This window comes from Apteryx mantelli, chromosome 30 (genome assembly GCF_036417845.1).
Source record: "Apteryx mantelli isolate bAptMan1 chromosome 30, bAptMan1.hap1, whole genome shotgun sequence".
Lineage (NCBI taxonomy): Eukaryota > Metazoa > Chordata > Aves > Apterygiformes > Apterygidae > Apteryx > Apteryx mantelli.
This window is the reverse complement of record NC_090007.1, coordinates 5,017,386-5,044,494: the sequence shown is the minus strand read 5'-3', so window position 1 is coordinate 5,044,494 and position 27,109 is coordinate 5,017,386. Positions and strand designations below refer to the sequence as shown.

Below are 27,109 nucleotides of genomic sequence, written 5' to 3'. Positions count from 1 at the left end.
TTTGGTGGGAATCTGCAGAGAGCCCGGCCGGATCCCCAAGGACCCCGAGCTTGGAGAGGGCTCTCGGTCCTGGGTTGTGCTGGTTGGCGCTGGGGAGACGGATGCCGTGTCGGTCACGTGTTGGTGGTGCTGGTCCCTTTGCCCCAGGAAGGTCTCGCCTCCCGCGGTTTCTCCGCGAGGGTGTCCTGGCCACGGGCCGGGAGCTGCCTTTGGTGCTGGCCCCAGGGTGACTCTCGCTTGCTGCAGCCCTCCGTCGCCAGAAGGCCACGAGCGTGATGGGCCCCTTGGTCCTGCCCATGCCGGGAAGGGAGCGTTCTGGGTCTGCTAGGTAATGCTGCGGTTAAAAATTCATTAAAGTTGTTCAAAGCATTTTTGGTCAATGCAGAGTCCGAGATGGTGAAGCTGAGTTAATGAACAAGACTGTCCTAAAAAGCCAGTGGTTTCTGCTATCTACGCTCTGGTTGTTGGAGCGGGAGGAGTGATTTTGAGTGTGTTTCCATCAGGAATATGCTATTTTATGTAGGTAAGAACAAATCCACTCGCAAATGGCAACAGCGTGGTTGCTGGATGCTGCCGGGAGCTGCTGCACTAGGTCATGAATATGGCCCTGTTGCGAGGAGGGCTGTATTCTCCAAAAATTAGATTAGGATTTCCAAGACAAGCTAAAAAAAGGTAGAAACATCACTCTGATCTGTGCTGTTCATGCTCCTAAACCACTTGCAGATCTCCCCCCGAGCAGCTCTGCCGAGATATCGGCCATGCAGGTGGAGTGGGCGACCTCGCAGGTCCGTGTCGCGGGCGTACCCGCTCCCCCAAAACTGGCCTTGGCATGGCAGTGCCCTGCACCCAGCTCTGCCACCACATGTCTCTAAAACAGCACGATGCCAACAGCTGTTCGGCCAACCCACGGGAACAGCTTCGTAGCCACACAAGCGTCATCCAGCGGGCACCAACGCGGTGGTCTCCGTGTGAAGGAAGCCCAGCTCTGCCTTGCATGGTGGTTTTTTTGTGCATGGCATCTGTGGGTTTAGGGTCCTGTCTGTTTTGGCTTTGTAATTCCTGAAGTGCAAGTCTGGGGTGATATCACCCTAGTTGACTTTGGCCATGTCCCATGTGCTGGTGGCCCCAAAGGCCCAGGCTGGGTGGACCTGGCAGGTGATGAAAGATCTCCTGTCGGGAGAAGGTTGCATGCCACCACCTGCGTGGAGTCACATTGCAAAACCCTCGTGTTTGGTTTGCTGCCATTTTGGATCGTATCACCTTTGCAAAGGATACGCTTTGGGGGACTGAAAGTTAAATCAGCAGGAGCGTGTTTTGATCAGCCCCGGGTTGAGGCCAGTAGGACGCCTTCACCTGCAAGAGCATGGGGGTGTCTTAAATAAAAGTCACCCTCAAACAAGCCCGACTAAGCTGCAGGCAACACGTTGTACCCCAGACAATTCACAGCTGAGGCTCTAACAGGCCTAGGCGCTCTTTTGATCTCCTCGCATGTAACGGAGAGCAGGATTTGGCCCGTGATCTAACAGAGCAGCAGCGCGAGCATGACGGGTCTGTTTGCACACTGCAGACGCGGGCAAAAATCAGCTCCCGCCGGAGCACTGGGACACATACAATAAGTTTTTAATTTGTAGCCCTCTTAAACATCAGTCTCCAGGGAAAGCGGGTTCGTAGGCAGCCTCTCGCAAAAAGCGGAGTTAAAATACTTGTTTCTCCTCTTCCCACTGTCCTGTGTTTTGAAGCGTTTCCAAGCTGCAGTACGGTTTGCTTTGAAGTTGGCAGAGCAAACCCTCAGCTGAATTGGGAAGGTGAGGACGGAGAGGGGAGGATCGGTCACGCCGAGTGGAAGTGGTTTATTAATGAAAATATTGTTTTGTTTGTAGAAGGAAGAGTTAATTTTGCGAGAACACCTTTGAGGCTTTGCTGATAAAGCAAGAGTAACCTTTGTTCTTCCTGTTTTTCGGTAGGTTTGGATGAAAGACCGGGATCAGGTTCCTGGGGAACGGGAGATCAAAACAGCTCCACATTTGACCAAGGAAGGGTAAGGATGAAGCATAAACACTGAGCTCCAACAAAAATAAACGGGGGCTTTATGGTGATTTCTCAGCGTGCGTGTTTGTACCCAAGTTGGTTCTAGCCCTGGAAGAGGTTTTTTCACCCCGTTTTAGATGGGGGGCAAGGCTGGCCCTTGCTTGGGGGCTGGACCAGGAGCGTCAGTGAAAGATGGGAGGTTTGAAGAGGTTCGGAAGGGAAGGGATCAAGGCTGCGACAGCTTATAACTGGGGGCCTGAGGAGGGGAAGAGAGAAAAGACATTAACTTAATTGAAATGGTGTTTTTTTGACAGATGCTCATGTTTTAATGGGTTTGTGTGATTCGTTTTTGCAATGGCACCGTTCCCTTCCCTTAGGTCAGTGCTGGAACAGGCGCTGTGTCATTTCTCATTTTTATAGGCCTTCTCCTCTTCCCCCCGCTCCGATTGGGGGAGGGGGAATCGTGTGGGGTCTTTGCCACGAGAAGCACTTCTCACCTGGTGGGTGCCAGGCTGCTGAAGGAAGGCAAAAATTGGAGAGGAGCTGCCAGCGTGGGGCAAACCGCCTGTATTTCTCTGCTTTGGTGCCACATCTCCTCCTCCTGCCGTGGTCTCGTGGCCGTGCTGGCCTGCTCTCCCCCGTATGAGGAGAAGTGCTGGACGGAGGAGGGACAGAGCTAATGTCTTGCCTGTTCATACCTCACTGGCTGAGGGTGACCAATGCCATCTCTGCACTTTGGGGAATAAGATCATTTCTGTGCCCTCTTAAAAGGTGCCTTTGACTCTGACCCTTCCCACTGAGTGCGTTTGCGTGCAGTGCAGCTGATGCAACTTTGGGGCTAAGGTGGCTTTTTTGGTATCTCCTGAGAGTGCCCAGTGATAAAACAGCAGCTTGGGTCTTTCTCTTCCCTTCCTCAATTCCTGATACCAGGTTAAGAGAATATCAGAAGGAATCACACTGTGTTAAATTGTGCGTCTGTATACGTATATCCACGCACACTTTGTATTTGGCTCGGTGTCCTCACGTGTCCAGTGATAAATGTCCTCTGTCACTTCAGCAGAACTATGGTGAAGGCCCGCATTACGGAGAGCATCGGGACCTGCCGTCTCACAACAGCATATCTTCATCACCATTCCTGGGACCTGGACTAGTGGGTAAGTGCCCTTGAGCTGCCTGATGGATACCGGGTCAAAGCAGGTGAAATTTAACACTGGGAGCATTTACGCTGGCCAGAATTACTGTACTCCCCCATCAGACCTTCTCCAGAAGGTGCTATCAAAGCTGTGGTTAAAGGAGCTGCTGTCCAGAGGGTCTCGTCAGCCTCCAACACGTACACGACAGCCTTTGTATTTTATGCGCGTGATTATTTTTCCCTGTTTTACAGTAGCACCCAGAGGCAATAGCAGAGATTGATGCCCACCGTGCTGGCACGGAAGAGGCTGAGTTTGCTCTTGGGAGCTGGTAATCAAGGGTAGGAAAGCACGGCGGAGGGACACAGCTCGTCCTCAAGGTCTCACAACAGGCTCGTGATGGCTGGCTGCGGAGCCCAGGTGTCCCGGGCTCCGGTGTGCGCTGGGGTCGTGCTCCGGAGCGAGTTGCTGAAGCTGCCGGCGGGTGACAGGAGGGAGCACCCCGGGGCGAGGACACGTTTGTGCACCTGGTGGCGGTGTGCAGGTGCCACCAGCTGCGTCCTCCTCTCTCTTTCCGCGCTGTGACCTTCTCCCCGATCCTGCGCTGGGTACCTGGGAGCACCATCGCGTAGCAGAGCCCGTCTCGCTTTGCTTTGCAGAAACTCGGGGACAGCGCAGTCCCCGCAGACAACCAGGGGTGCTCTCACCTTGGTGCAGCGGGATTTGGGGGCATGTTCTTGTGCCCTGCTCGGGCAGAGCCTGCTGCAAAGCTCTAGCAGCCCCTTCCAGCTCCTCCATCCCCTGCTGCAGCCGGGCAGCGTGAGGGACAACGCGGCCCTACGCTCCCGCTGACCTGCAAGCACAGCGCACCCGCCGTCCCCCCCTGCTTTCCTGGAGACGCGTGCGACCGTTTACCCAGTTACCTCTCCAAGCTCGGAGGTGGAAGGAGAGATTAAGAGCAGAAAATATCCATCCTGAAGGGCTTAGAGAGCTCTAATTGCATTAGGCAAGGAATTGGGGTTAGTCCTCCCCACCTTTTCCAAAGCATTGGCAGTTAAAATCCTCCAGCAAATGTGGAAGGAGAGGTGTCAGGGCAGTTCACGGCATTTGCTCGTATTTTGGAAGGGTGGGGTTAGAAGAGGGAATTGTATTTAAAACAGAAAATCCCCACTACCCTCAGAGGTTCCTCCTTCTCCGGAGCTGGTTAGAAAGGGGAAGAGAAGAGCCTGGCAGCGCTAGGAAGCAGGTGTCCGCGCGTTTCCTCCTTCTGCGCCGTGGCTGGTGGAAGGGGCTCGCTGTCAGATCCAGCGCTCTCGCTGGTCCGCTCCTCTCCGTGTCAGATGGGAATGTTTAATTGCCCCTCTGGGGTCCTGTGCGGACAGGGAAGAGCATTTCCAAGAGGCTCTCCCCTGCTGCTCTTGAAGGGCGTTATTCCTTCTCATTTTCTGCCCCGGGAGGATGCAAGCAAAGCAGAAGAGATGTTTCTTGATGAAAGCAGGGGAGTCTTGATGAAATTCAGTAGGGTTTTTTGGGGGCGTTGGAGCGGGGGAGCCCATCCCACCCCTGCGGCAAAGTCAGCCTTGAAAGTTTCCAACCGAGAAGGAGCTGCCTCGGGAGGAACATGGAGGTTTCCCGTTTGATGTGTGCAAGGAAGACGTGTTGGCTTCCGCTCAAAGACAGGACTCCAGGTCTTTGGCAAGCGCCTGGGCGCTCCCTGGCAAGGCTGCGAACCCAACCGGTCCCTAGCAGGTGGAGCTGGAGCCTCCACTGCCTGGGCTGGAGGTCATTTCCATGAGCTGTCGCTAAGGCAGAAGGGGAGCTGATGTCTTGCGGCACCCAAAACCCCATGCCCACCCCGAGCCTGCCCACCCGAGAAGGCAGCGGCACACGTTGCTTAAGACTTGGGTGCCCTTTGGGGCTGCGTCTCCCAGGACGGGTGCAAGGTCTCGTCTGCTGGCCCGGACGGTCGGGGTTCGCCAGTGAGAGCCCCGTTGCCCAAACAGGAGCTGGGGAGGCCAGGAAGGAGCAGACAGGAGGACATCTCACGTTTCAACGTCATGTTCGTTCCTAAAATTGAATGTGGTTAAAATAGAAAACACCGATTCCTGGAGCAGATTCCAAAATAAATAGGTTTTGCTTTGCCTCTTTGCTCATATACTGAGAATGACAGACCAAAGGAAGACCACGGGTGAGGTTTGCCCTTCCTTCTCACCAAACTGCTTCTGCAAACTTTTCAAGGGGTGAAATGATAAATGGAAGATGAGAGAAATGAGAACAGGAACCCTCACACACCATTTTGCGTATGGCAGCAAAAAAAAAGAGCAGCAAAGTGGAAGAGAAATGCAAACTTTGGAGGTGTGTCGCTTGAACCGACAGCCCCTGGTTTCCAGAAGGATTCCCTTTTGAGGAGAACAAGCTGGAAAAGCTAATGCTAATGGGATGATTTAGTGGAACTGATGAATTTTAAAACATGAGGAGATAGAAAGCGCAGATTAGGGTCAACCTGTCAAGTGGTCTGGGATAGATGAAAGATGCGTGAGACTATTTTCTAAGCCCTTCTTCAAAATCGGAGTTTATATCTATTGCTCACTCTACTTCTTCAAGGAGGATCAGAAACCACTAGAAGAAATATTTCAAGAAGAGCATGTTTTGTGTCGGAAATGACGGGCTTGGCCAGTTATAGAGGGAGAGGCTGAGCTGAAAGGGCTCTGCAAAGAAACATCTGAATTTTGGCTTCCTCCATTAGTGTGGGGTCTGAGCAGCAAATCTCTGCCGGCTGCCGTAGTAAGGGGGGCCACGGAAAGATGGGCCCAAGAGCTGCTAATTCCTCCAGGTAATTTTCTCATGTTTGTGCCGTTTCCCAGCGGCAGGCTGCAGCGAGTCATCTAAAGATGCCTGCAAAAGCCTGTCTGAAATGGGACCAGCACTCTTCCCGCACTGAAAAGCTAATGCTGTCCAGCCAGCACTGGCTGGAAAAATTGAGCTCAATTTTGTTTTTTGGGTTTTTTTTTCTCCACTTTCCACATACATCCAGAAAATGGAAAGGAATCTCGTGACTCGCAGACCTTTGGGCGAGGGGACTCCCTGTCAGCCTGAGCTTCAGCACACTTGCCCGTCTTGCCCACAGGGGTTAAACTAGTCCTCCGCTTCCTGGGAAGGGAGGCAAGGTTATGCCCGGCAGCCGCTGTGCAAGGAGAGCTTTAGGTCGAGTCCTTTAGAGGTTGGAGAATTCACCTGTCTCCAGAGAGCTGGTTGCTTTTCAGGGCCGTGGTGTCGCGGAGGAGGAGCAGCGATGCAGCTGTGTGCTCCCTGCTGTCCCGCGAGCTTGTCTCACCGGTGGCTCTTGCAGCTGAGCTTGGAAAAACCTCGTGCTCCGGGGGTGTCACTGACATTGCAACGTGGGAAGGGGTTTTGTTGTGCCGCGCCGGCAGAACCTGGCACCTGGAGTCTGCTTCCCGCACAAGCTGCTTTGCATCTCGGTCCTTACCCAGGCCAGGTTTCATCAGAGACCCCTGCAGTGCCGCTCACATACTGATCCGACGTGAGCAGGGGGGTGAGGAGAGAACAGGTACTGCAGGCTGAAATAGCCATTTTGATAAAGAAGCAGCAGCATATATAAACTTGTTAATCCAAATTTCTTACTGATCTATTCCTGCGCTGGGCCTGGCCTTGGAAGATCGGCTAGGGAAGGCTTGGTTGCACGTCGCTATGGATGTGTGGCTTGCAAGCAGTGATTATCACACACCGAAGCAGTGAAGAACATTGGTTTTGGGTTATGCAGGAAAAAAAAAAATTGAGAAAAGCAGTGAGAGCAGCAGCCAGGCAGCAAACTGGAGGAGGTCAGGGAAAGAATTGGTCCGGCATTCGGGGTGAGCGGCTGCTCAGCTCTGGTGGGGGGAGGATGCTTTGACAGCCTGCTCTAGGGGAGCATGAAGTCTTCTGCTGCAAAGTGCCAGGGAGATTGAAGCCTGGAGAGATGCAGTGCCTGGGGTTTCTTGCAAGCAGGCCATGAATATTGGGAGCGGGGAGGTACCGGCGCTGTGGGTTGGAGGTACGTTTACCTGCCTGCTCCTGTGCAGGGAGCCCAGGTCCTAAGGGCTGGTAGGGGGATGTCTCTGCAGGCTGCAGGGATATCCCGGCTGATGCCGCCCTCACCCGAAACTGGTGTGAATTCTTGTAGCACGCTTTGACAGGAAGGGCACTGATTTCTATTTGTCTGAGACACCCAAATTTGACATTTGGGGCTTTTACAAGTTGTTCTTTAGATGCACGAACAGCATCTGCCATGACGGGACCCTGGCTAGGGCGGCAGCTCGAGCACAGACCAAGAGCTGGGGCTGGCTCGTCCGCGGGACCCGCACGCGCCCCTGCTGCTCTGCCCCTTCTCTCGAGGCTCCCCGAGAGCCTGTCTACGGGATGCTCGTCCGCTCATTGACGGGGATGGTGCGAGAGCGATCTTCAACCAGGTGCTTTCCAAAGCGTCGGAGGCCCCTCGGGTGCGGAACGGAGTCAGCAAGGTGATAGGGGAAAAAAATTATTGGGTTTGCTGCGAGATTAACGGGGTGGGAAATGCTCTTGTCTGCGTTGCGTTGGACTAGAGAACTTGAGGGTGTTGGTTTTTTTCTTCTTAAAAATCAGTCGCTTCTTTACCGTTTGTCTTCGGTGAAGGGAGAGTTGGGGGGAGGACTGTTTAAACAGCAGGGAAACTGATAAGCCATAACAGATTTCTTTCTAGTAATTATTTCTAGCAATTAGCTGCTTTTCAGAGAAGTGTTTCTAATCCTGTGCGTATTGTGGGCTGTTGTGTTCTGCCTGGACAGTGGTTTTAAGCTGTGCACGGATGGGGCTTGTCGCCGCTCCCGGGTTTTTTTAACGTTTTTTTTTTTCCCTTTAATCGCAAGCTGTCGTTTACCTCCCCTTTTCCCCAGGAAATAATTCTAATGGAATTATCGGATATTCTCCCTCCCTTCGAACGGGCTGTGCAGGGAGCGGAGGCGCGTGGCGGGCAGCTGCATCGCTCACGCGTGGGAACCTGCCGCCGGGGCTGGGTGCACGCGGACGGGGTGATGCGAGGGCACCCACGGGTGGGAAGAAGCACAGGATATCGCGCGTCTGTAAAACACCCGTCTTCCTTCGGGGAGGCTTCTCGGCAAATGCGGAGGCAACGCGGATGGCCCAACGCGAACGGTTTGTACGCATCTGTGAGCCGGGCTCGTCTTGGGGAGCAAAACGTCAAAATCGCCCGTTTACTTATCGCGCTGCCCACATCACCCTGTTGGACGCGCACGAGGTTTGCTCGGGCGTTTCGGAGCGAAAGGGGGGCCGGGCCCCGGAGCAGAGCTTCATTTCGGCCTTGGCACGCACGTGATCCTGCAAGAAGGGACACGCCGGGGAGAGATGGGGAAATCGCGTGTTAGAAAGGGTTGGAAGCAAAGAGGCTGCCGGCTGGCATGGGCCAGGGGCAGGGAAAAATCCAGGGAGCCGATGGGGGTGGAAAAAGGCAGGAGGGGAAATGCTGGTCTCGTAGCAGAGGAAACCACTTAATGCCATAAATAATTGGAAATGCTCAATGCTGCCGGACGGTTTCGAGCTCCGCTGAGTCCTTCCTTGCTTAAGGTGCCCTCTGCAATATAGTGACAGCCTGGCTTCCCCTTCCCATCCTAAAATTTGCAAAAGTAAGCCCGAAGGAGAGGGTTTTGAAGGGGAATCCCGTTTCTCAGTCAAGGGCTTTATTCCCAGCATCTTCTCAGTTTTCCCAGGATTCCTTAATGCCTGCACCGGCCTCTGGAAAATTGTAAAATTTTGGAGGTCTTTGGCTTTTGGAGGTCACTGGAGTTTCTCGCCGGGAGGTGCTCTTGTCCCAGCTCGCCGTGCATCCATGGGTTTTGTGACCACGTTTCTGGTTTGTGGCCCTTCTCCGTGCCACGGCTGTGGGATGGGAAGCCCGGCCGGCTCCGGCAGCGACCCGGCTCCCAGATGTGCCGGCAGGCAGCGCTTTCCGCACGGTGTCCCCCCGGGGAGCAGAAGCCGCCAGGGTTCCTGCAGCCACGTTATAGCTTTTTCTCTCCAGCTCGACAATTAAATTTGCGATTTCTGCTGCTTTTTCCCTTTGGGTGCCGCCGCAAAAAAGAGCGCTTTCAGGCACTGAACCTGTGCTCCGGTTCGCGATAGCCGGCAGAGTCTGCAGGACTGTCCTGCCTGCTGGTTTTAAAGTTACTTCCATTCTGCAAATCGCCTGCTGATCAAAGCGTAAAACAGATCGCCGGTACCGGGAGCGCTTTGTTTCTGACATGAAGCAAGCGAGGCGCAAAAGAAGAAACGTCAGATGAAAGTAGCGGGGGTTAGGGGTTTTTTTGAGAAATATTGTGCAGATTTACTCTGGTTTGCAGTCTTTTTTTTTTTTTTTTCCTTGCATAGTGTGTGCCAAGCAGCTTTCATTTTAGCTTTCTGTTGCATTTAAGGCTATCTGATAGCAGGAGAGGTGTTTTGCTTGCCGCTTAACCAGGCAAGCGATACATAGAAACAGCGATATATTTGCAGAAGAGAAGCTCAGCAGGCGCTTACCAGCTAAACCAATGTGGAATTACCCTGGTTTTCCTCTGATTTAGGAGTAATAGTGATTGACCTGATGACACAACCTGTTGAGTTATTTGTGTAAAGCTGCCGGCGCTGCAGCAAAGATAGCTGCTAAGCTCTTTTAAAAATTAGGTCATTTAAGAGATCCGGCCTCTGACTTTTTGACCTGTGTTTACTTAACGGTTAAACCTCCGAAACGCAATAGCGACGGGGACCGGTGCGGCTGGCTGCCGCGAAGGCGAGGAGGGTCGCGATGCCCCGGACCCTTCCTGGGCTCTTGGGTTTGCAGTGGGACCTGCTCCGAAATTGGGGGTTGAGTTGGATGTCCCAGCGCTAAATGGTTCTGCAAAAACAAGCAGCCTCCTCTCCCGGCCCTTGCTGCCTCGCGGGGGCCGTTTGGGGGCAATTTATCATTTTGCTTTCACCTGCATCCCCAAAATCTTCTCAGCCGCACGCGGCCAGCTAACATCACCCCGGCGCATCGACCTGCATCTTAACAGGCTTCGGCGGTGGTTTTAGGTTCAGCACGTTGGCAAAATCCTCCCTCCTTCCCGATTTTGCTTGCGAAGGTAGGTGGGAGGCAGGAGGTGCTCGGCCCTTTTCGGCAAAGGGTTTGGCGCGGGGGGCTGCGGAGCCCATGGACGGGACGGGACGGGCCAGGTCCTGTCCCCGGGTCCGAAGCCTTTTTGATCGTCCTCCCCCATCTCCCTTTTCCCCGGCGGCGCCTTCCGTAGGTTGCAATTAACAGCGGCGAAAAATTCCTCGTGGGTTTGCAGCCCGGGCAAACTTTTTTCTTTTATGGAAAAAGCGCCCGTTTCCCGCAGAAAAACGTCTCGCTTTGCATTGGGCGCGGGGGAAACCCCAAAGCCAAGCGTTGCGCCGCGACCGCCCCGTGCCCAGCGTCACCCTGGGGTCCCCGCCGGGGCCGGCCGCTGCCCGGGCGCCTATTCGTGCCACAACCCGGGGGCTGCACGCGGCGTGCGACTGCGAGGGAAGATACCGCGAGGACGTTTCGGAGTGGAAACATCTCAGCATGTGTGTGTTGGTTTCTTTTCTTTTTTTTCTTTTTTTCTTTTTTTTTCCTTGAAAATACTATTTTCAGCAGCGCGTGGGCAGGGCAAGGTTGAGCGTGTTTGATAAAAGCCGAGGCAGGGTGCTAAAGTTCGCTCGGCAGGGCCGGGCCACGTGGGTTTAAGCTTGAACTGGCGTATTCCCTAGGCGATCTGCAGGTCGAGAGAGATGCGCTGACTGCGAAGAGAGGAGCCAGCGCGGTGGGAGTGGAAGGAGGGCGCTTGGAAAGGAAGGAGACAATTTTCTATTTGATGCCTGCTTTTTTGATCCAGGTTGGGGTGTTTTTTTGGGGGTTTGGTTTTTTTTTGTTTTTGCAAAGTCGAATATCCGTCGAGAAAGGGAGAGCAGGTCATCCCTCCACCGCAAGCAGCCGGAGTTCAGCTCTGAACGCTGCTGCTAGCAGTGCACCGAAATCAGATTTTCTATTGCGCGGGAGGCGCGTGCAGATTCTGTTGGTCGGTCATGCTTAGCTTTCGGTTTGCTCTGTCCCTGCCTCTGCCAAATTTGGATGTTTTTTTTTTTAAATCTGTCTGGAGGGTTTGGTGTTTTTTTTTTTTTTGCTCAGGTCTGAAACTGCTGGTTTCCATGGCCACGAGCGCTTCCCTGCATCGCTGCAATTTGGGGGGGTTGTTGGTTATGGACCGAGCGAGCCCTGCTGCTCGTGAACTTAAAAGAGCTGCTGTTTTAGCAGCCAACTATTATCTGCTTCGGTTGCCTCTGCGATAACGGGCGGAAGAAGCCGCGTGGCGGGAGCAGGCTTCGCGCCCGGCGGGGATGCCCGCGAGCCGGCGGGAGGGCACGTGGCCGTAGGCGCGCGTTAAATCTCCGCTTCCCACTCATGCAAAACGTTGTCTCTTTTTTTTTTTCTCTGCTGTAGGGAAGAGCAGTGAAAGAGCCTCTTACTCCACGTTTGGAAGAGACACGGGGATGCCAGGACTGAATCAGGTAACAATGAAAGCGTTGAGATTTCGGTTCGTTGGCTGCTAGGAGGGGAGAGCTCAGGACCTGGAAATGAAAAGTAACCCGGTGCCTTGCATCTCACCTCTATGCGCGAGGTCCTGAAAATCCTTCAGGCTGCTCAGAAGACCCTAACGATCGGGTCTGTGGTTTTACCCGTGCGTGTCGCTGGCTCAGGAGAAGAGCTGTCAGGGTTCAGAGCAGCAAACTGCGTGGCAGCGATTTTTCAGTTCTTTTCAGAACCTCTTCAGGCTCGCTTAGCTCTGCTTCGAGGTCCTTATTTCATTAGCGTTAATCCTGCTTCTAACCGATTTATATTTCATCAGCTACGATCTATCCACGCTGCCTTTAGGATGAGTTTAAATGAATCAGGTCTAAGTAACGTCTCATTACGGCAGGGTAGCCCCCAGGCAGAAAAGCACTCAAGAGGAGGTCTCTTCTCCCTCCAGCTGCCTGGTTTTGTGCGCTCGCTTTGCATTAAAACTCCCATGGACTTTAACATCTTCCTTGGAGGATGCACGCTCTCCTTGTTCCTCTCCTTCCCCCGGTTCAGACCAGGATTTCCCGTGGGGCAGTTCAGTTTCCAACACCTCCATCAAACCACGTTGCAACTCCCCGGCCCTTCTGGAAGCGGCTCAGGGTGCAAGAAAAGGAGCTTGTGCTTCAAACGGAGAGCAGAAGCCCTGCGGGCTGCCAGCCGCCGCGTGCGCGATTCCCCCGTTAGGGAGAGGGAGAGGCCGCAGGATGGATTCGTGCCGTGTCGCGGCATCGCGTCGGGGGGAATCGGAGGGCGCTTTGCTTTCACGGCGGTTCTGTCGAGGCAGGAGCTGCAGCGGGCGCTTGGCCGCGTAGCTGGGGAGGGAGAGCTGCCGCCCGGCAGGCGAGCCCGGCCCTTTGCATTATCCCGGGTGAATCCCAGCGGGAGGAGCAGGGCCGTGCCGCGGGGGGAAAAAAACCACCACGCTTCCTTTGGAGAACGCCACAGGGGCAAGCCAGAGCCCTGGAAGTGGGTCAGCCAATACTGAGATAATCCAGCCGCCCGCCGCGGGCGTCCAGAAATAGCTTTTTGGGAAGGGGCGAGCGCCTTGGCTTGGATGCATTGCCCAAATTGCCCCTTCCGCGGCCGGAGTCGGTGCCGCCGACTGCCCCAGGCAAACAGTCCCCCCCCTATATCCAAGGGAGTAGCTGTTGGCCGGACAGCTTTTTATTTTACACATGTACACACACACACGTATTACGTGTTTTAATTTTACACAAATTTGTCATAATTTCCTCTCCTCTGAACTGAGGATGTTTCCTTTGCTGAAACAGCTGTGCTGGCTGTCTGTGCCAGAGTGGATTTAATTTACCACTGAAGCTGCTAAAATAAAAACGGGACGGATGCCAAGGCTCGCTTTTTAATGTTATGATTTTGTCGAGGTCTTACGGAGGAGGGGGAGATATAAGGTAACAGAAACGGGGTGGGCAAATGGCGCCGCGGAGCGCGAGAGGCCCCGGCGCGGGCGCGGATCGGGTGGCGGAGCGCGAGACGCAGCCCGTTTGATGCGGAGGGGATGCAAAACCCCCCCCGCGCGCTCGCCTTAGCCCCCGGAACAGTTGTTGCTCCTGTCTCCCATTTTCGGGGCGATTTCTAACCTGTCTTTCCAAAAAAATGCCCCAAAACGGTCCGACTGCAGATGCCTTGCGCATGCGCCGGTCCCCACATGGGCTGGATGGGGAGCACATTCCTCCCCAAACCACCCACCCCATCCGTAACCTCTTTACCGGGCGGTGGGAAAAAGCCCTTTTTTCTCCAGAAAATTGCCTTAAAATCCAGGCAACTCTCCCGTAAGCCAAAGCTACCTGCTGAGGGAGCAAGGCGAGGGCACCCGGCCGCTCCGGCGCTTCGGGCTCTCCTCCGGCTCGCTCGGCTTCTTGCTTTTCTTGGCGGCGCTGCTCCGCGGCGCGTAGCGTTTTGAACACAAAGGTAACATGACCGGTGGAACAGATTGCAAGAATTTTGCCAGCTGTGAATACACGAGCTCCTCTTTCCCTCCCCGACCCCTTTCTTAGGAGAGCGATTTTTTAAAGCAGCAGGTTGGTTCTTTCCCCTTTCTGAAAAGCCTCAAATCCTCCTTGCTTTCCATTTATCGCCCTCCGAAGACGGGTTGAAGCTGAGCTTTTGTTACTCCGAGGCCCTTTGCCAGCGCTCTAAAATTCCCCCAAAGGGTCTGTAACTCCCGGGGTGGAAGGGGCCGGGTGGGAGATGCCGCTCCGCACAGAAAGGGCCCGTTGCTCCTTCCCGGGAGCCGGCTGGGGCCTGGGCTCGGCCAAGCGCAGCGGCGGTGGCGGGCGGCCCGCCGGCTCCCCGCCGCTCCCGAGGTCGGCTGGGATAAACGCGAGGGAGGCGTTTCCTCTTTTTAGAAAGCGAGAAAGAGCGATTTGAATTTTCCTCGCTTAAAAATCCCCGGGTTGGCTGGGCGGTGCGCTGCCCGGGACCTCGGGAAACCCAAAAACGCTGCGACCTGGGGTTGGTTTTGAGGCTGGGGAGGGACTCGGGAGAGGGTCTGATGGGCCGCGGACGGCGTAAGCTCACCCGTGTCTCGTGGTCGAGTCAAGCGTGTATTTGGGGAGAGGTTTGGGCTCGGCTTAGAGCTGGGACGCGAGAGGGGCTCCCCCGGGCGCGAGGCTCCCGCGGGTGGGTCTGAGCGTGGGTGGATGCTGCACCGTTGCTTCTCCCCTGGATGCGCCTCCCTTCGGCTCCCTGCTGTCCCTTAAAAAGGGAAGGGGGAAAGGCCAGGGCTTTGGGAGGAGGTTGGTGGTTCGGGATAGTTAGGCTGGATGTGCCTTTGCAGCACGCGCGGGGGCACCGTGGCTGTCGGAGGTGTCCCCACAGCACCAAGGTGCCACCGCATCGGAAACCCTGATCTTCTTGCTTAAAACCTCAGCTGCGGTGAGGAGGGAGCTTGGGCTTTCTGGGTAAACTCCCAAATAAATCCCTTCCGTGGCCCAAAGACCTAAAAAGCATTTAACCGTGCGCAGAACGCCCCATTGAGACCAAACGCGGCGGGATGCGACGTGGCGGTCGGCTTCCCCGCGGATGCAGTTATTCCCGGGGCCGCTTTGACTCGCTGCCGGATTTGCAAGGGAGACACCGAGCCCGTCTGCTCGGCGCTGGCTCTGACGACTCCTCCTGGCCCGAAACGGCCCGCCGGAGCCGTCAAGCCCCGTCGAGCGCCCGGGGTGATGCTCGGTGCTCCCCGCCGGCGGCACCTGCTCTTCCGCAGCCACGGTCCGTAGCGGGATCTCTCGCCGGGCTCCAGCTCTCTTGCAAACACCCCTTGAAAGACCCTTTTCTTCCCGCATATGTTAGTTCCCACCACCGCCGTATTTAGGTGTTTGTTTTTCCTCCCAGCCCTTCGGCTTGGTTTTTCGGCCGCGTTTGTACGACGGCTGCTCGAGGCGGCTCCGTTCACTGCGAGCGAGCGCGGCGCGGTTTTTACGGCGTCCTTACACGGCCGGGCTTCTCTGTGTCCTTGTTTGCAGACTGGTTTCCTGCCCGGCGAAATGGGAATCGCGAGTCCGAGCACGCTTTCGCCCACCGGGGTGAAAGGGGGGTCTCAGTATTTTTCTTACCCCAACAATCCTCGCAGGAGAGGTGCCGAGAGCAACATAGGTGAGTCGCTTCGCGGCGCCCCGGGGTGGCGGTGGGACGGGAGGGCGAGCGGGGAGGGGGGTCGCTTCAAAAAAAAAGAAACGGCCAAAAAAATCCTTGTAAAACCGGGCATTTGCGCTCTTAGTCATGTGGAATTTCCTGCTTTCTGAAAAACGTCAGAATGGGTAAAAACAGCAAACGGCTGTTAGGGTCTTCTGAAAAGGCCCCCGGGGACGTCTCGCGTCAGGAGCCGTTTCTGCAAATCTTGGGCTCGGCTTAGCCACGGTTTTATGGCCCCCGGCCCCCGTTTGAGCCCCCGGGCTTGGGCAAGCAAAAGCGTCTGCCGTAAATACGGTGTTCAGGAGCAGAGCGAGGTCCCGGTGTCCATCCCGCTCCCCCGGGACAGATCACAGGGAGCTGCACCTTGCGGCGAAGGCAGCATTTCCTCCTGGAGCTCTCCCAAGGGTTGATGCTCCAAAGCAAAAGTTGTCCGTATCTGCATTTACCTGGAAAATAAGCTGGTTTGCTTTTAACGAGGATTAAAGTCAGGCGCGAATTGAGTTTTTGAGCGTAGACGAGCCCCAGTTCTCCAGAACTTGTGTTTTTTTGCCGTAGTTCCCTCCCCACCCCCCGAAGTTGCTTTGTTGCTGCTATTTTGGGCTTTCCCCAACAAACGAAACCAGAAGCGACATAGTGTTACGTGTATTTTTTCCAGTGCTTTTCAGAAAAACGCATCTGCTTTGATACTTGAAAGTTAATTTGCTGCTTTAAAAATGTCGCTGTTTTAGGTTTTCAGCCTGGGAAACGCTGCTTTTTTTTTTTTTTTTTTTTTTTTAATTTGCGTTGGCTCGTTCTGGGTGATGAGTTTCTCCTCCTGAACTACAACGGGGCAGAGTCCCTGGCTCGGCAGACTTGCTGCGTTAGCATCCCGCGCCCCCTCCCTCCCCCAAGTGGGGCTTTCCTTAATTATGAGCTAAAAAAGAAAAAGAAAAACCCAAATTTTTAACCAGCGCTTCCTCTCGAGCTGCTCCTCAGGATGCTTCCCCCCCCACCGCCCCCGATATTTTCTTGCCTTCCCCCTCCAGCTCCTCCTTCCCCCAAGACACCACGGTGTCTTTCCCCCTCTGAGCTGGAGCCCGGGCGAGAAAGCTCCGCTGAGATTGCGGAAGGACCGGACCGGGGCGAACGCCCACCTTCTCGCAGCACCGAAGTTCTCCCCAATAAATTATGTTCTAGGGCGCAAATAAAAACGCAAATCCGTCACTGCATTTGTTCCCTTTCCGGATCCTCTTTCCCCAAATTCTCTGCAAGATAAACCGTTCCCAAAAAAACGAGGACGGGTGGTTTTTAGGGGCTCGCTCTCTTCTCAGGAGCAAGCGCAGCCCTTCTCGCCTTGCGGAGCGCGTCTGGTCGTGGGTGTCGTGGGAGAGGGACTTTCTTGTGAACTCAGTTTTGCCGGGCGAAACCTGCCCACAAAGGGCGCAGGGGGGGGATGAGGAGTCCGCGATGCGAGAAGAGCTTCGTCCTCATTCGTTTTCGTTATCGCTGCTTTGGCTATCGGGCGTTTGAGATTAGAGCAAACGCGCACAACCGCGTCTTCCGACCTCGGCGATTGTAGCTATAGCTCGGCGGCTGCTCCCTTTTCCCCCCCGGCCGCGGCGGGCAGTAACCCGTCCCTTCAAAACTTAGATCCTCTCTTGTTTTCTCTCCGCCAGACGGACAGCCCAAAAAGGTTCGGAAGGTGCCTCCCGGACTCCCCTCCTCGGTAAGTGCCGCCGGCGTTTTCCCTGCAGCTATTCCTCGCCCCGCTTCCCGGTGCAGTCCGGCACCCTGGCCTCTCCGGGGGGGGGGGGTTAACGTTCTGCAACGGAGACATCCCGCCACCGGGTCCTCAGCCTCCTCGCTCGTGCGCTTGGGACGGGGATGGACTTTGCCGGCTGCGGCTTCGTACACCGGAGAAAGGGGGAAAACGCGGCAAGATGCGGCAGCGCTCCCCGCCGGCGCCTCGTCCGCGCCCGGCCCGCGTTTGCCGGCTCTCGCCGGTTTGACGTTACGTCGCGGGCGCCCCAGTGAAACGCAATACGGGGCCGCGCTCGGATTTCACTTCGGAAGGGGAAAGCGAGCCGGCTGCGAGGCGGGCAGGCAGCTGGGGCCGCTCCAGGTGCGCGCGCTGCCGGCGGTGGTTTATAAGCCAGCCGAGCAGCCTGCAGGAATACGTCGGCCGTCCTTCTGCGGCTGTTACGGGGGAATAAACTGAACAACGTCTTTGTGGCTCGAAGTAATGGGATCTCCAGGAAAGCTGACTGGAAGGGGTTGGAGCAGGAAAATGGGAGCTGCTTGGCTTTGCCGAGACGGAGGCTGCATTCCTCGCCGGAGCGTTTGCGGGTTTGCCGAGGGCCGGGCGGGCTCCGTCCCGCTCCGGGGTGCATGCGTGCATCCGCCTTTATAGGGAATTTAGCGCTGCGGCGTTCCCTCCGCGGGAATTCAAACCTGTTCCGCAGCCTCTGCCTCGTGGAACGAGCCTTTAGCTGCAAATTTGGGGAGGACGGAGGGGCCTCGCTGGCGGCGGCTCTCGGAGCGCCGGGTGCGCGAGGACGCCTGGAGAAGGGCGCTCGGCTGCAGGCGGGAAGGCCGAGTTGCTCCAAGACTATATGTTTTAATAGGAAAAACCTGCTTGAAGCAGAATTCACGTCCCTGCTTCGGGTTTCTGCGCGAAATTCGGAGCTCCTGAAGGCCGGTCGCCACGCGGGGAAAACGTTGCTCCTGGCAAACAGCCGTTTATTGGCCTCGGATTTCCAAGGAGAGGGAGGTTCCTGCCCGCGGCGCTGGCAGTGCCCTAAAGGGCCCCAATTCCGGCGGCGAGAGGCGCCGGGCGCTGGCTGAAATTCAGTCGCCCGCTCCGACACCTGCGCACGAGCTCTTCCAGCCCGGAAAGCGTCACTGTCACAGCCTCGCGCGGGCGCAGGGCTGCTGCCCTCTCCCACCAGCGAGGAGGCAGGAGGCTGCAATTTGCCGAGCGTAATATAACCATCCTGCGGCGTTTTCCCTCCCATCCCAAGGAGGCCAGGCCACGGCAGCTGGGGATGGGGCGAACGCAAACAGCTCGGTGCCGACCGCACTCGCATCCGCCCTTTCCTCCGCTCGGAGCAGGCGGCTCCGCGGCGGTTCGCTCGGGCCGGGGCTTTTTCGCACCGCGAGCGCTTTGCCCGGCGGCCGAGCCTGCGCCGCTTCCGCGTTGACCTCTAGCTTTTTGGGGGGGGGGGGTTGAGCGAAAGGTCCCTGCCTGCCTCGGCGGCAGCAGATCAAAGGATCTTTCCCGGCCGCCTTGCCTGCAAACACGCAGCGAAGGAGCCCGCTCCGTGTTATCGCTGGCCCCCGTGCAAAACAAACAGGCTAATAAGCATCTGATTAAAAGAAAGTGCTTTAATCTGCAATTCCAGAGCTGCTTTGAAAACCCGGAGCGGTCAGCGGGCGAAGTAGTTGCGGCCGGCTCAAACGGGAGAGGTTCTGCCGGAGGCACCGAGGGGCAGCGACGCCGGTGGACGGCGCACGGGGGAGGCGGCGGGACGGGCGCCTGCCCGGATGCTCCGACGGGCCGCCGGGGTCTCGCCGCGGGATGCGACTCGCGCTCCTTTGGCGCGGGATCCTGGTGGGGCGCTCGGGTCCCCGCCACGTCGTCTCCCTTCCTCTCCCAGAGCACCCGTTTGTCTCCCGCGATCGTCTGAGCGGTAGCGTGGGGTCGGTCGTGGTTGCGCTCCTCCGGCAGAGCGGCACGCATCCGGCTCAGCCCCAGGGGAGTCGCCCTGGATATTTGCCTCCAGGGAGCTGAGCGTTTTGCCTCCGGCTGCGGAGGGCTTTGCAGGAGCAGGGATGCAACAGGCGCCTTAGCTGGGCTTTTCCTCGCTGGCTTTTGGGGCAGAAACCCTCGTGCCTGTGAGCCCCAAACACCATTGTTTGCCTGCACCTTCCGGCTGCTCCGCTGCACGGAGGAGTCTCCTCGGATGCAGCCGGCATCAGCCGCGTCACTCGGGCACCTACAAAAATACGCTCTCGAATAGCTCAGCTTGCCGTAACCTTGGTTCAGAGACAGGCCGATGTCTCGATTTAATTCCAGCGGCTTCTCGCAGCATCCCTGATGAGGCTGGGCTGGCCCCGGAGAGCTTTGGAGCCCCTCTTGCTGCATCAGGAGTTGTTCCGGAGCTGGAAAACGGGGTTGCTCCTTGCATCCGCACTCCGCTGCGGGCCGGCAGCCTCCCGCCGCACGCTGCCACTTTTCACTGTTTAATTCAGGCACCTGCTTCGCGCGAGACCCCCCTGGCGCCGCGACGGCCGGCTTTGCCGGAGGGCAGCCGGGAAGGGGCTTTGGGCAGGTTGCTTGCTCCGGGGGTCCCTCGCTATGGAAAGCGCAGCGGCTGGGAGCCGTCTTAGCGCGTAAACTGCGCTCAAGCGAGAAAACCAGAAGGGTGGAAAACCAAAAATAAAAAAACCCGGAGCGTCACAGCACTGGGGCTTCGGATGCACCTCCCCGGCAAGCCCGCTCCGTGCCGGCAAGCGAAGCCGAGGAAATGACCTCGCCTGGTGGAGGTCCCCGCGGCCGGGCAGCGGAGCCCCGGCGCTGAGTTACGGCTTCCTGCGGCGCTCGGCCGGAGGCCACCGGCTCGCTCGGCTCCCCGGCGCTCGCCCGCCGGTGGGACTCGGGGGGCCGCTGCTCCCCCCTCTCCGCTGTGCCCTGCTCCGCTTGCAGCCCTCTAAACCCCAGCGAGCAGCTGCGAGGGCTTTCCGGAGCCTCCTCTCCGCTTAACGGTGCCGTTAAAGATACCATTTTCCCTGGAAAAGGCCTCCTGGAAAAGGAGCGGGGTCGCGATTCCCCTGCATCTCGCGGCGTAAGGCAAAATAAGTCCCCCGCGCTCGGAGCGCGACCCCCTGCTTCGGCGGCAGCGGGGGCCCGCGGGGCAGCAGCGGTGCCAGGGGGCTGAAACCCGATTCCCGGGATTCAAGCGGAGCCTTCCGACACAAGGGGGTGGAGGGGATCGGGGCGCTCGGAGCAGGGCGGGCAGGCGATGGGGGGCAGCAAGGCCAAAAAAAAAAATACCCCCCCCAGCACCCCTTTTGAAACCCCTGCCGGCGCGAGGCTCTTCCCCGCTATTTTATTATTCTTATTTCCGCCGTGGATTTATTAAACGCACGTCGGAGCGCGGCCCCGCCGCCCCCCCGCGCCGGCTCCGCTGCCGCACAGCTGCCTCGCGCGCTGGCCAGGTGCCAGGCGCTGGCAGATGGCGCGGGGCTATTAGACGTGCTTCATTCGATTCCCCGTCCCAGCTCCCGCTATTTAATCAAATTATAGGAAAAGTCAATTTGCCGGAGTCTTATTCCGCGCGGCCTCCTCCGTCCGCGCGCGCCCAGCCCCTCGTCCCGCGCGCCCGGCGCTCCGTCCCCGCGCCGCCGCGAACCCCGGGACGCGCCCCAGAGGCAAAAGCGCTTCCCATTTTATTTTTCGAGCGAGGGACGAGGGGCAGCTGTCAGCGTCTCTCAGGTTTTCCCTCCCCCCTTTTCCTTCTCTTTTTGTTTTTCCTTTTTTATCCCCCCCCCCCTCCTTCCTTTTTAACCAGCTCACCGGTGCGAACCTGGGGCACCGACGCTCTGGCCCAACGCGGTGCCGCGCGGGGAAGGGAGATGCTCCCCGCGGACGCGGCGGGTGCCGGGCGCTGCGGAGGCTCCCGCGGCTCGAGGAAATTCGGGCAGGGGGGAAAAAAAGGCTCCTGACCCCCAGCTACGGCTCCTTGCAGATGCTTTGTAGGGCGTGCGTGTGGCTTCTTGCCTTTTTTTGTCTTTTTTTCCCCTTTTTTTTTTTAAAGCAGTTTTGCTTACTGCTGAAATAAAAAGGCAGAAATCCTTGGCGTTTCGGGCCGTTTCAAAAATAGCGCTTTTGCCCCCTCTCGCCGGCGTGGGGTTGGGCAAGAGGGTTCGGGTGCTCGTCGGGGTGCGGGGAAAGAGAAACTCGAGGCAGGTTTCTTTTCCAAAGAGAGATGCCTCTTCCAGGCAGCGCGGGGCTGCGCCGGCCCGGCGAGGCCCCGGCACCAACCTCGGCTTTCGCGTGTATTTAAAAAAAAAAAGAAAAAAGAAAAAAAAAAAAAAAGCGGTTTCGGAATGAATCGGTAGTGATGAAAATAGGCCCTAACGAGGGTTCTCACGTAATTTCAAGTGGCATTTCGGTTTCTTTACATGTCGGATTTCTGTTTAAAAAGCGGGTGTTTTCACACGAGCCCGAGACGGGCTTCTGCGAAGGCTTTCTAGGATGTGTTTAGTTGCTTTAAAAAAAAAAACAACACACACACACACACACACACACCATCTTTTGTGCTCAAAGTGCTGTTGAATGACACACCTGGGTGGCGTTGCACAAAGCCGGACGGAAAACTCTGCGAGCGCGGTGCTCCGCCGCGCGTCGTCCCGTTGGAGGGAGCGCTCGGCTTCGCCGGCCCCGCGTTCTCGGCTCTTTTCAATCACCCGTTTTGGTTCCCAGCAAGCGCCGCGTGGCGCCCGGGGAGCTGTGGGGTCGAGGGATCCGGAGGGTTTCCCGGGAAAGGGGTCAAAGCCTTGGGTGGAAAAACTCTGGCCACGAAGGTTCGGTTTCCCTCCCGTGCCTCGGTTTCCCCCGTAGCCGGCTGAGCAGAGGGAAGCTGATCTCCGCAGAGGGTTCGGGAGCTGACGTGCCCCAAAACCTTGCCCATCTCCACCGCCCTGCACCGTTTCCTTCTGGATTGGGCCCGAGCCCTCGGACGCTGGGTTAGCGTCCAGAAATAATCGCTTTTGTGGTTACCCATAAAAAGTTATGACCGCAGAAAAAGGAACTAGAGCAGAGAGTCGAAACTTCTGCTGCTGCTGCCGGCCCCTTCTGCCGTGCAGGGAGCAAAGCTTTTACGGGAAGGCAGGGCGAGTATTTCTGCTTTAGATCCTCTTCCCCCTGCGCGCGCTCCCCGTTCGGGACCCGGCAAAGCCCCGCGCCCATCCCAGCGCGGAGGGCGGCCGCGGTGCCGGATGCCGAAACGGCGGCAGGAGTTATAAAGAGGAGCAGGGGCAGCGCTGGGAGCGGCCGAATTAGGGCCGAGGGTTTCCTCTCGGGCTCCGGCATTTTGCTTCGCGGCCTTCGCTTGGGCCGAACTGCTTCGTTTTCTCGCCCTGTGCCGGCGGAGCTGGCTCCATCGTCTGCTGCGATGGATAAAAGGGAAGGCAGCCGGGGTGGGTTACCCGCCGGCGGATCCGGACGCGGGGGTGGGAAGTGCCGGGGGATCGTCGCGTAGCCGAGCGCTCTTCCTCACCCTCTCTCCTCTCCTCCAGGTGTATCCCTCCAACTCAGGTGATGACTACAGCAGGGATCCGGCTGGATATACTCCCTCAAAACCTCCCAGCACTGTGTATCCCGGAGCCTTCTATATGGCAGGTCAGGCGCTAACCACCGCGGCGTTACGCGGGGAAGGACTCGGGGGCAGGAGCACGAGGTGGAGGGATGAGGTCTCCCGCCGGAGCCCGGCGCGCGCGAGACGCGAAGCAGCCCCGAAGCGCGGGTTGTCCGACGCGGGCCGGCGTCTTCCCCCCCCCCTCACCTCTCGCTCGCCTTCCAGATGGACTTCACAACTCGCCAGACCTGTGGAGTTCGCCCGGTGCCATGAGCCAGTCGAGTTACGGTGCCATGCTAGGCAGCTCCTCCTCCCCTCTCCCGCAGTCCGGTGGCTTCAACAGTTTACATCAGCACGAACGAATGGTAACGCGTCCCCGCGCGCTTGGGGCCGGGTCCCGGCCTGGCTGCTGAAGCTCTGCAGCTTTTTGAGGGCCTCTCTCATGCTTCTTCTCCCTCCTGCCAGAACTACCAGATGCATTCAGGAGAGGTTAACGGCGGGCTCCCCTCCGTGTCTGGCTTCTCCTCTGCCTCCACCCCGTATGGTGTCTCCAGCCATACGCCCCCAATCAGCGGGACGGACAGCATGATGGGTACGTACGGTCCTCGGGCGGGTGGCGGGTCCCCAAGTGGGACCTTCCGTGTGTTTCCAACCCCCTTGCTCCATTGCCACGCGGAGGCTAAGCAAGGAAAGTCAAACTCTTCTGCAAACGCCCAGTGCACGAGGGTACGATGTCCGTGTCCTATATACCCGGACACGTTTTCTCCTTTGTGCGTCGCTCCAGGCCTGGAGTTTCTCCATGTGGAAGAGACTTAGTGAGGTTATAGCTGCTGAATAGCTGGGCAGGCTGGAGGAGAGGGCAGGGGGGCGGCTTGTAGCTTTCTAAGGAGTTTCCAAGGGTTCGCACCTCGCTTGTCAGGTCTGGAAGGAGCCCAGGATCCGTGAAAACATCTCGTGGAGGTGCCATGACCAAACGAGGGGCGGGAAGGAGTTACACCTGAGTGCGGGGGGGGGGTACGTGTGAAGCCATTCATCTAAATCAGGATTGAAAACGATTGTGCTGTATTCAAATGCCACGTTAAACCCCGGAGCGCTTTAATCTCTAACCCTGCTGAACCTGTTACAAAACCTGTTACTGAAATTAACTTGCGTTGCCTGGGAAAACGAGGATCCTGACCTTGATTTGGAGAGAAACCCTTGTTTGGAGGAGGGGAAGCAAGTTCGGGATTGTAGGGGCTTAAGGTGCCCCGTTAAAACGGGCCTTGCCGCAGGGGAGGCATTTAATCACTGTCGAAGGCACGATGCCTCTGACCTGGCCTCTCCTAAACACCGTCCTGCAGCCCTGGGAAGGTCCATGGGGTGCGCGCGCCCTCATCCGTGCTGCTCCGAGCAGGTTGGCGCGGGCAAAGGGAACATGGGAATCGAGTGGACCTTTGCTTTTCTTTAAAAATAAATACGTAAACAGAGTCAGAATGAGAAACTTAAGTCTTAGACCCAGAGAAGGTCTTGCACAAGGTACCTTGTCAGACGGGGGTCTTGGTATGCGCACCCGGGCGGTGACGGCTGTATCTTCTCTCGGCAGGGAACCGAGGAACCACGGCTGGGAGCTCGGGAGACGCGCTCGGGAAGGCACTAGCTTCAGTAAGAGTTTCTTCAGATCCTGTCCTGCTCCCTGTCCTGCCGCAGGGACTCCCCGAGTTGATCCTTCCCCGTATAACGGGGACCCTCTAGGCAGCCGGGAAGAGGAACGCGCGAGAAGCTTGGGTGAAGCCGCACGCCCCAGGAACGCAGCAGCCTCTGCGGGGGAGACACGGGTTTCCCCCACATTTATTTCCCCCTAAGGGCTCTGCGTGCTGCCATCCTGCGTCCTGGCGCTGTGCAAAAGCCCCTTTTGACAAGTGGGGAAACTGAGGCACCGGGGATTTAAAACAGCTGGCGCAGACCCATGCACACGAGCCAGCTCTGCGGCTGCCCAACCTTGTGCCTGGTTTGGTGCCCGGCTCAGCCCCGGTAGCAGGACTCGCGGGTCTGGGGTTTGCTCCTTCAACTGGAGGGTGCCGAAGGGGTGCTCCAGCAACGGGAACAGGGAAGGGACCCGACATTAATGGGAAAGCTGCCGGGCATGGAGGCAGGGGGAATGCTCACGGCGCGGCACAGCGGGGGCAAGCCGGCTCAGCCGGGAAGTTGGCGGTGGTGCGGGAAAGGGACGTGCCGGTGGGGTCGTCCCCGCTGCGGAGCGGGAGGCCGGGACTCGGGAGATCCTGTTGCAGGGATGGGCGTTGCTGACCGTGTCCTGCTTCTCTTGCTCCAGATTTATTCCCCAGATCACTCTAGCAATAACTTCTCCTCAAACCCCTCTACACCGGTCGGCTCCCCTCAGGGCCTTGCAGGTAGGTGAACACGTTGCTCTTCGTATAAAGACGTTGGAAAGGTTTCCTTCCAGGAGCCTCACGGCAGCGTACGTCCTAGCTCAGCTCCAAACCCGCCTTGCCTTCCTTAAAGACTCCGTGCAAGTCGGGCCCACGTGGTAGAGCCGGTAGCGTTGCTGCCACCCCCTCAAACCTCCTCCCGCCGTCCGGAGAGACCCCCTTTCCCTGAGCATCCGGTTTTGATGCGACTTTGCAAGTTTGTCCCTGGTAGACGTAAAACCCTCTCGAGGTCTGGAGATCTGAGCTCTGTTTCCTGGTGAGGCAGAGCAGAGGCGAGCCCGCGGCGGGGGCCGAGCACCGATTCCCCCCCCCCCCCCCCCCACGAGACGCGTGGGATCGTGCTGCAACCCCTCGCGGCCTCGCTGCGGGGAGGCCCAGCAGGAGCCCGTGCGCCCGTGCGCGGTGCGGCCAGTCCGTGCATGCCGTGACCGGCCCGTGCGGCCCCGTGCGTGGTGTGACCAGCCCGTGCATGGCCTGACTGCTCCATGCAGCCCCATGCGTGGTGTAGCCGGCCCGCGCAGCCCTAGGTGCGTTGTGGTGGGCCCCCATGCAGCGTGGGCAGCCGGTGCACGCCGTGGGTGGTGTGTGCGGCGCGTGCGGTGCCGCGCTCGCCCGGCTTCCAGCCCCACCTAGCGGCTGCTGCACCCAGCCCGCGCGCCCGGTCCCAACCTCTCGCCGTTTCTTTGCAGGCACTTCCCAGTGGTCGCGAGCGAGCGGACAGGGTGCCTTATCTCCCAGCTACGAAGGGAGCCTCCACACTTTAGTAAGTGTCACCGAAAGATCTCCCCGCTGGCTTTCTTGGCTGTCCGTCGCACATCTGGCGGTAAATGGCCAAGTAAGCTCCTCTCCTCCCCAAAGACCGAGGACCTACGGGTGCAGACAGATGTTTAGTCGAAAGGGGTTAAGCAGCTTTGGGCACCTCATTCTCCGAGCCCGGAGCCTTGCTGGCAGAGACGCTGCCTTGCACCCGTAGCCAACTTGCAGCCCGTTTACACCATTGCAGATCTGGCCCTGCCTAACACATTTGCACTGGTTTCTGCCTCCCTTTTCAGAGCAGACGTGCTTGTGTAAGCCCTGGCCGTGGTCTTGCCTTTAGAGGATGGCTCCGGCCGGGTTGGGATGTTGTTTCTCCCCATATCTGCTGCCTCACAGTAGCCAAGTTTATGATTGCAGGCAGCAACTCCTTAACGCAGGGAGCGCGCCAAGCCCTAGGCGAGCCAGCGAGATGCTGCAACGGGCCGCTGGCTTCATCGGCATTAGCCTGTTTCTCCCTCTTTCCAGCAAAACAAAATGGAAGACAGGTTGGACGAAGCCATCCACGTGCTGAGGAATCACGCCGTGGGCCAGACAGCCGCCATGCCGAGCAATCACGGGGACATGCACGGCCTGCTGGGCTCAGCGCCCGCTCACAGCGCTGCCGTGGGCGGCCTGGGCCAGGCCTTCCCCACCTCGGTCATGTCCCTGGGAAACAGGCATCCGAGCCTGGTGAGTCCGGGAATGCAGCGGGCTCGGGGGGACGTGCGGGAGCCAGGGCGCCATGTCGCAGGGGACGGGTGCGCGGGCCCAAGGGGACTAGCCTGTCCCCTTGAAACGCTGGCAGCCAGAGGGACATTTCTTCTGTTTTGAGAGTAGCCTGATGTGGTGCAGCTTCAGCTTGGGTCAACTGATGATAGATCTAAATGGTAACTCGCACTGAAAGGCAGTTTGCCCCGTTCGAGTGCATGGGGTCAAATCCACACTGATAGCTCCCCCGGTACAAGACCCGCGTGTGGTTCCCTCATGTCAGGACTGACACTTCTTGTGGGGACAGAGGTGATGAAAGCTTTTGATCTTACCCTGTAACGGGGATGGAGATCCCTCAAAACAGTTTCGAGCCAGCCCCCGGGG

At 57.7% G+C, this 27,109-nt stretch overlaps 1 protein-coding gene across 11 annotated transcripts in view; it reads left to right on the top strand.

Moving 5' to 3' along the window:
- The window catches only part of TCF3 (transcription factor 3), a 77,306-nt gene that overhangs the window by 41,938 nt on the left and 8,259 nt on the right, over positions 1-27,109 (top strand). For 8 of the 11 annotated variants that reach the window (XM_067312691.1, XM_067312690.1, XM_067312688.1 and 5 more), the window contains exons 4-15: positions 1,965-2,038; positions 3,086-3,182; positions 11,683-11,750; positions 15,288-15,417; positions 17,112-17,161; positions 22,735-22,837; positions 23,019-23,158; positions 23,259-23,385; positions 24,376-24,434; positions 25,105-25,183; positions 25,912-25,985; positions 26,504-26,707. In XM_067312691.1, the coding sequence (XP_067168792.1) occupies positions 1,965-2,038; positions 3,086-3,182; positions 11,683-11,750; positions 15,288-15,417; positions 17,112-17,161; positions 22,735-22,837; positions 23,019-23,158; positions 23,259-23,385; positions 24,376-24,434; positions 25,105-25,183; positions 25,912-25,985; positions 26,504-26,707 (1,205 nt within the window). The remainder of the gene's footprint in view (positions 1-1,964; positions 2,039-3,085; positions 3,183-11,682; positions 11,751-15,287; positions 15,418-17,111; positions 17,162-22,734; positions 22,838-23,018; positions 23,159-23,258; positions 23,386-24,375; positions 24,435-25,104; positions 25,184-25,911; positions 25,986-26,503; positions 26,708-27,109) is intronic. The other 3 variants (XM_067312695.1, XM_067312694.1, XM_067312686.1) reach the window with 1 other exon arrangement.